This window comes from Molothrus aeneus, chromosome 1 (genome assembly GCF_037042795.1).
Source record: "Molothrus aeneus isolate 106 chromosome 1, BPBGC_Maene_1.0, whole genome shotgun sequence".
Taxonomy (NCBI): domain Eukaryota; kingdom Metazoa; phylum Chordata; class Aves; order Passeriformes; family Icteridae; genus Molothrus; species Molothrus aeneus.
Window position 1 is genome coordinate 58,318,811 of NC_089646.1, and position 8,629 is coordinate 58,327,439.

Here is an 8,629-nt window from a genome sequence, read left to right on the forward strand (position 1 = left end):
GCACAGACCCCATCCCTCTGGACCTGTATCCCAGTCGTGCAGTGGCTGCCAATACCTGGCACACCTGAGGAAATGTGCCATACTCTGCCCCTGGAGCCCAAATCCAGGCCCAGAGTGGTCAGATGACCAGAAGTTCCACCTGTGGGAAGGGCCCAGGGGTACTTCACCCAGGATATAAGGCAAGCACATGCATGTTTTGACCCTACCTCTTCTTGAAATTTCTATCAGCTGAATAGGTCTGGAACCAGGAGTGGTAGCTGTATTTTTTCTTTTTTATATCAAAATTATTCTAAAATCAGTCATAGTTACAGGTCTGAAGAGGCAGGCCAATGTCTCAACTTGAAAATACTATTCAAAAGTCAAACAGCTTACCTAGTACCAAATAGCTATTCATCATGAAAGCTTTATGTTCTGCTGAAAACAATCATACCAAAGTATTCATAGGATTTATACAAAACCTAACCTATTAATGCTGACAGCCTACTCTTCTTTTATTCCTACCCTCAATCTAATGCCAGGGTTTTAAAGATTATTTGAAAATCAATTTCCTTCTGTTTGGTGAGGGCCAGAAACATTCAAGGTCACTTTGTCACTGCTTAGAAGCAGTATGAACACATCTCTTCACCCTGACCTTAATGGTTCTACAGTTCTCACTGCTGCATTCAGACTTCTTGTCAATTTACAGTCATTTCAGTGGCACTAAGCTTTGCAGCACCAATATTCATTGATCTTATGCAAAACCAAAAAGAGCTGAAACAGGATAGTACAGTTAAATTGGAAGGGTTCAACTTCCTGACCAGCTCAGGGTTGACTAAAAGTTAAAGCATGGCTTTAAGGGCACTGCCCATGCCTCTTCAGCACTAACAGGCAAGGGTGAGGAAGGCACCAACCACCTCTCCAGGAAGCCTATTCCATGTTTTGGCCACCCTCTGGGTAAAAAAGTGTTTCCTTATGTCAAGTCCAAATCTCCCATGACAGACACAGTTTGAGTTATTCCTGCATGTTCTGGTGCTATGTACCAGGGAGAAGAGCTCACTATCTCCCTCTCTACTTCTCCTCCTCAGGAAGCTGTAGGGAGCAGTGAGGTCACCCCTCAGCCTCCTCCTCTCCAAACCAGACAAGCCCAGTGCCCTCAGTTCTCCCCAGAGCACATTCCTGCCAGCCCTTTCCCCTGCTTTGGTGCCCTTCTCAGGACATACTCAAGGACCTTCACATCCCTTTAAAATAGTGGGGCCCAGCACTGCACACAGTACTCGAGGTGAGGCTGCACCGGTGCTGAATTCAGTGGGATAATCACCTCTCTTGGCTGGCTGGTGATGCTGTGTTTGATGCACCCCCAGATGAGGTTTGCCCCCTTGGCTGCCAGGGCACACACACTGCTGATGCCATTGATCTTCCTGCCAACCAGCACCCCCAAACCCCCTTCTGCAGGGCTGCCCTCCAGCTATTCCTCTCCCACTTCACACTTGTGTCTGGAATTACTCCATCCAGGTGCAGAACCCAGCATTTGGTTGGTCTTGCTCAGCTTCATGTCACTGGTGACTGCTCAATGCTCCAATCAATCCAGATCCCTCTGCAAGGCAAAGCCTCTTACCCCATGAGAGAGTCAGCAGCACTTCCCAGTTTGGTATCATCACCTAACTATCTGCACATTCAACTGCAGCCTCCAGATCACTGATGAAGAGACTGAACAGAGCTGCCTCTAGACCTGAGCCCTGAGGAACACCACTGGTAACAGGTCAGCAGCCAGATGTCCTGTTTGCTGCAATAATTTGAGCCCTGCTCTTCAACCAGTTCTTCACCCAGTGCACTGCATACCTGCTCATCACACTGTTGGAAAACTTGCTGGAAGAAATACCGGGAAGAACAGTACCAAAAGCCTTTATTGAACCCAGAAAAACTACATCCACCACCTTCCCTTTGTCTACCAGGCAAGTGAACTTACTGCAGAAGGTTTTTTAAACAGGATTCTCCCTTTGTGAACCTACGTTGACTGTCTGATGATTGCACTGTTCTTTACATGTCTTTCAACAGCATACAATATGATTTTCTTAATAATTTTCCCAGGTTCTGAGGTTAACTCTGTAGTTTCCTGCATGTTTCCTCATGCCCTTCCAGTAACCTGGAATAACACTGGCTAGCTCCCAGTCAGCAGGGACCTCCCCAGATTCCCAGGACGGCTGAGAGGGGTCCTACCCGTAACATCTCCTAGCTCCTTTAGTACCCTGGGTTGAATCCCATAGGCCCCATGAACTTATAAACATTCATTCAACTGACACAACTTGTCTGTTAAAATTTCCGTGCTCACAAATGAAAAGTTAATGTTCCTGCAGTCATGGTCCTCTGACTCAGGACCAGGCAGACCAAGGTCTGTCAGTACTATTAAAAACTGTGGCAAAGAAAGTACTGCCTGTCTCCACTTTTTCTTCATCCCTATTTGTCAGGTGACAATCTTGGACAAGTAGCAGTTTAAGACATTGGTAATTGCAACGGCGCTTTTTTTCCACCCTGTCAGCCATCAGAAAGAGATGTGCTCCTCAGACTATGAGGGACAGCTATTCTCAATTTGACAGATGACATCAGTTAGCTAACCATTCATATGAAAGAGGAAGGCCTACAAACACCTCCTCAGAAAAGGTTATATTTCTCAAGTTATACTTGAGAAATTTTACCTCCAGTTTTACACCAGTCTTAAATTAGTAAATTTAGTCTTGGACACTACAAACCAAAGTACAAATGTGAAGTTCTAGGTCTCAAAGTAAGGGATATAAGTAGAGCATAGAGGGTAGAGAGCATAGTGAGTGAAGCCTCTCTACAACAGGGTGTAGGGAAAAAAAGAGCAAAAATTAATGCAAACATGAGTTTCATAAACTAAGAAATGGTAAGAGTTAGGAAAATTTGGTCTGAAAATGTTTTGCCAGGAAGGAATGCATTATGAGGATCTGAATTACTGATCTGAATAAAAGCAAATGAAAAAAAGCATATCCCACACTTTTTGCAAGACAACAGTATAAGCCTCAAAACCTCACTTTTTCCTTCAGACTCTGTTTTCAAATGAGATACAAGAAGTGAGAAGACAAACTTAGTTTACTCCTAAGATCAAATTTAACTATTTCCCCCTAGTGTTACTTGAGAGCAACTGAGTAGTAAGAAACATTGCAAGACAACTATTTCACATGAAATAAAATTGTTGTAATGTCTTGTTGTAATTTCTTGCTTTTGCCTTTCCATTTATGTCAACCCTTGAGTTACATAATCTGCTCTGTCCACAGTACAGCAGACTAGGTCTATAGACTAGGTATAATTTACTATAAACTCTCATATCAGGTTTCAGAGTATTTGTCAAAGCTAATTTTTCAAGAGCCAGATAAAGACTAAAGTATATTATGCTGTTGGGTGCATATATGCACGTAAGCCCATATTTATTCAGCAGAATGATTTTCAGAGAGTATCAACTCTTGAACACATGCACAGAGCATCCCGAACAAAGCGGATTACAATATCCTGAACTAAGTGGATTACAATGCTGTGTGAAAGGTATCATAATTTACCTGCTGCACATTGAAAACAGTAAACTCTGCAAACTCTTTTACACTGCACTGAAAGCTCACCACATATGGCAATTAAGACAGCACTCTAAACTTAACTAACACAAACATACTTCACTAACTAGACAAGGCACAGAATGAATACTATGGAAGGCCTTAAAGTAAGACTCAACAAGCTACACAAAACTTCACAATAGATCCATTTCCAAAAATCTTACCTCTATTTCACAAATGAGTGATTCAAATAATAGAACATAACTGTCAGCAGTTTTGAAACCATGGTCTAATACTGTGACTATGCAGTGCCAAATCTCCCAGTGGTTCAAATTACATTCAGATCAAGCGCAAGCAACTAATCACCTATTTGTCAAATTAATTAAATTACCTGTCTCTAGCTTAACATTCACAGGATTCAGAGTTTATATTAGTTTTTATACTTTTAGATTCCAAGATACACGGATACTTAACCTAGAATGAGACACAGGCAGCCATTATCAGCAGACTTTGCCAATAGGATGTTAACTTGCTGAAGTCTTTCTACCTAAAATATTCCGCTTTGACACATGCATTAAATCATCACAACTTTTTTTTGGCCACTTTCACTTACATACTCTGGACACATGCCCTATCTGGTGGGTATTATTATCACTTAAAAATAGCCTTTACTAGAATACATTTATAATAACTTAGTGAAAGAAAGTACACACAAGAGGAAAATGGCCAATTAAATTATTACTAGAACGAATACATAAGTGCCTTGTTCTCAGATTTATACTATATTCTCAATTAATCTACAGTTAAAAAAATGCAAAAAATGCAAGAATAAGGTCGAGGTAAGCAAACCAGCCCTCTACAAGATGTTAACAGAAGGGACGTACAGAACTGAAAGAACAAGCATTAAGATGAAAGAAAAGGATAACTAGGGAACTCAATGCTGGATTGTTATTCACTACACGTAAAAGTATCATTACTTTAAATGCTAAAGAAGAAATCCATTTCTGTTTCATGCTATTGTACGTTCAGGCAAGAGGTGGTTTTTACATTCTTCCACAAGACAGCTTTTGTAGAGTGGAAAAAACGAAGCACAGTTTCTAGCAGGAGGAGGATCGGTAAGAACTTAGATGACGAAGTTCCAGCGAAGCCGCCCCGCGCTGACAGCGACCCGGCAGCGATTCCCGCCAGCCGACCGACCCCGGAGCCTTCGATCGGACCGGCCCCGCCGCCGCAGCCGCGGGAGGGTCGCGTCGCGCAGGCCTGGCCGGCCGACCTGCAGGACACCAAGGCCTTGCCGGGCGAAGGGCGGCCCTGTCCCGACAGGTGAAAGGCCGTCACTAGCGCCCACAACGGTCCGGCGGACACGTCTCCCAGCAGCCCCTCCTCGCCGTACCTGCGGTGGGAGGGAGCTCGCACGTCCACCCGCTCCGCGCGGCAGCATCTGCTCCTCGCCAATCTTCTGCTTCAGTTTCTTGAACATGGTGGCGGGAGGGAGAAGAGGATGAGGGTACGGCTTCCGGGCCGGCTGGTCAGGCGGCAAGGGGCGCCCAGGGGGCGGTGGAACCGATCTCTCCTCACCCCGGCCCGCGGAGCCACCACCGCTCCGCCCTCGGACCCCCTCCGCGGGGCACAGGCAGCCGCGACCGCTGCGCCTGCGCAGCCAACGTGGAGCCGAGCGCTTCGGTCGGCACGGTGTGCGGCGAGGCACAAACTTCCAAACGCAATGCGCGGCGCTATTCCTCCCACAACCCGGGCGGAGGTGCAGTTTGAGCGGCCCTGGGCGTCAGGACTGCGGCGGGGCAAAGCGGCTTTGCCTGGCCTCCATCTCTTTACTTGCTCCATCTCTCCCGGAGAGCGAGGGAGGCGGTGCCGTCCTGGGAATGTAGCAGGCGGAGGAGTGATTACTTCTGTCCGGACGGACGAAAAACAGAGCAGTACAAGCTGCCGCCTCGCTGCGTCTTTCCGCCGCCGTAGCCGTTTGATTCCGTACCCTGAACCGCGCCACGGAGACGCTTGACTTGCCAGCATGCTGACTCTGAGGGGCTGTAAGTCCTCGCGTAAGAGGACTTACAGCTGAGTCGGTCAGCGATAGTGTCGAGGACAAGCTTTCACAAGCCGAAGAACCGGACAGCAAGGTAACAAAAAGGTGCTCGGTTCTAAGACCTGTGAAAGCTTCCGACTAAAAAAATGCCCAATAGTTGCTTTTTGAAGCTGCCTGGAAACCTATCTGCTAATAAGTCGCGACGTTTTTCTTTTGAGTAAACCTGAGATACACTGTTACAACTAAAACCTTCCATTGAAGGTGGAAAGACAGTGTTTGCTACTACCGCTACCATTTGCTTTTACTGTCTCCACGACACTGTGGCAGAAATGTTCTTGGCTGCTCAAGGTTAAAACCTCTGGCTTTAGATCCCTTGTTGGATGACGTTTGTGCGTGTGTGTTCAGTGCTGCGAATGTAGACGCAAAGGGCTGTCAGCAGTAGCCAGCATTCATTCTCCAACAACGGGACTATTTTCAAACTTACTGTGTTGACAGTGGCATTGTATGAAGGCTAAAAAATACATGGTGCTGTTTGCAAGAAACAATGAACCACGCGTTCTTCTATAAAGCTTTCTACTAGGGAGGCTGTATGCAATAATCACAAATGCCCAGAAATGTTTTCACTGAAATACACTCCTGAAATCTCTAAGTAATTTGGATGGGGGGGGGGGGGGGGGAACGGATAGGAAATTATTTTCCCATTTGTTTTACACTGACTAAAAAAGTAATCAAGATAAATATACAGCAAAAATAAATTGCTGGTTTTCCTAGGTTTTTTTGCCATATTAAATAAACATAAAAATATGGTTTTATGTTTTAAATAGCAAAGAAACCCCCTTTTTTAAAAAACATTTTTTTTTACAGTCTGTTTAATTGTAGATAAACTGTGACTGGTAGTGACCCATTTGTTTGTGTGTTCCTGTTAAGACTATATGCATATTGTGTGTTCCTATTAAGACTGTATGCATACTTCAGATGACAGCAGTGACTTGCACACTCTACTGATTTTTCGTGAGAGCAACTGTTGAATTCAAACATCTTCAAAAAAGCTAATCTGAACCTACAAGCTGTAATAGCCAGGTAAGTATCTTGAAGATTTGTAGGGTATCTTTCCTGTAGGTTGAAACAGAATTATAGGAAAAAGTCCCCAGAATTAAAAAGGCAAAACCATCTGAATAGCAGTCCATAAGGAAATAAGATCAAATGGGCAATTAAGTTTATTGCATCCATAAAAATTAAACATTTTCTGCTTCAGTGGGGTAGCTTCTGTTTCCTCTAAATATCATATGCAGCAGCATGTGGTAAAATTCAGAGATTATCAAGTGAGAGGAACATTGCCTGATGAATGCTTTGGGAAACCCTTTAACAACCTTCAATAACCTAATAAATCCATTACGCTCTCATACCTATGTTCTCTATTACAAATGCTAGCTCATAGTCTCTTTTTCTGTTCAGATTACTCTTCTGATTTAAACCTAAGTCACTAGATGTAGTATGTGAATTTGATGGACAGATGCATAATTGAAAGGACACTAGCTCCTGTAGCTATCAAATAGAAAAGCACAGCTTTTTTAATTCATTCCTAAAATGTATACAACACAAAAGAGAGCTCTGTATTTATTTCCTTAGAAAATTTAAAGCTTGAAATGGTATGTTGTGAGTGTTTCTCATGTACTGATGTTTTTGTAGGACTAAAGGCTGTGTGGAATAGAACAAATCTGAGATGAGAAACTATTACAAAATAAGTAATTTTTTCCTACACTAAATTCCTAATTACTACAGAAAATGGTAAGGGGATTTATTAGTTGAAACTCTGATAATAGGCTGCAATAACAGTAATCTAATAAGCATATGATAATTGGATATTTTCTACAGGACTTTTTTTACTACAGCAAGGTCTTTTGTTGTGTCAGTTTCAAGGTACTTAATCACCTCCTGTTCTTCACAGGAGATGCCTAACCTGGGTTTTAGAAAGAGATGAAATAATATTTGTATATATCATTTAATCATATATAGATTGGTGGCATTTAAAAAAAATTAATGTGAATTTTTGTACTCCTGAATTGGTATCTTTTGTGATACATAGCTATGTGTCTAGTATTGCTCCAATAATACAAAGTGGATTCCCACATTAAGCAGCAGTGTCCAAATTCTGAAGATATGTATGATAACTCTTACCATAAGCCTTCTAAATGGGATTTAAATGTTTTAGCATCTGAGCAGATTTGATTGAAACATATTGAAACAAACAAAGTGTTTACTCTAAACCCCACAGAAATCCTGGGGAAAATGTCTCAAATTACATTCTTACACACAGAATGTCAAAATTCCATACTTAACTGAATGATACCTTATTTCTAAAGGGTTGATCTGATCCTAGCAGATTTAGAAGTGGAAGAAGTGGAAGTATCTCAAATATCTTAGTTCCTACTGATGGCTGAAGTCTTTAGCCTTCAGCTTACTGATGCATAAAGTCTTTAGCCAATCTAATCTAATTTTTAAAATGCTGTCTAATATTGTAGCTTTCTGGAAGTCACAAAAAAGCATGGGCATAAATTATGAATATGGCTTTCAATATATTTTCCCGCACATTCAAATCCAAATACTTTAGGACAGACATATGAATATGCTAGCAGCTAGTTCTTTCAATCCAGTTATCCAACACAAATATTAAAAGATATAGAAAAGAGTAACATAAAAACCAACTTTTTAATGTTGGTTCATATTTTTTTGGGAAGGAGGTTTTTCATGTTTGAATTTTTCTTTACTTCATCATCGTGCTGTTAAAACACTGTTGAACATTCCTATTATTCCACCTGGATAATATTTGACATTGAGGGAATTCTTTTAAAAATAAATTAACAAGAACTGGTAATAGAGTAAAAAAACTAAGAATAAAGAAGTACTGATCATGTAACAGGAGTTACTCTCCAGAGCCTATGTACAAACCACTGTTCTTTGCACACAGTTTACAGAATGTTGCATTTAGTAATATTTGCAGTTTCTACTCCTACTCATAAAAATCAAAATACTATTGTTGATGTTA

At 42.0% G+C, this 8,629-nt stretch overlaps 1 protein-coding gene across 4 annotated transcripts in view; it reads right to left on the reverse strand.

Moving 5' to 3' along the window:
- The window catches only part of GOLGA4 (golgin A4), a 77,540-nt gene extending 72,366 nt beyond the window's left edge, over positions 1-5,174 (reverse strand). For all 4 annotated transcript variants that reach the window (XM_066557642.1, XM_066557627.1, XM_066557635.1 and 1 more), the window contains exon 1: positions 4,936-5,174. In XM_066557642.1, coding sequence (XP_066413739.1) covers positions 4,936-5,022 — 87 coding nt within the window. In that variant the 5' untranslated portion in view covers positions 5,023-5,174. The remainder of the gene's footprint in view (positions 1-4,935) is intronic.
- Between the last annotated feature and the right edge of the window lie 3,455 nt (positions 5,175-8,629).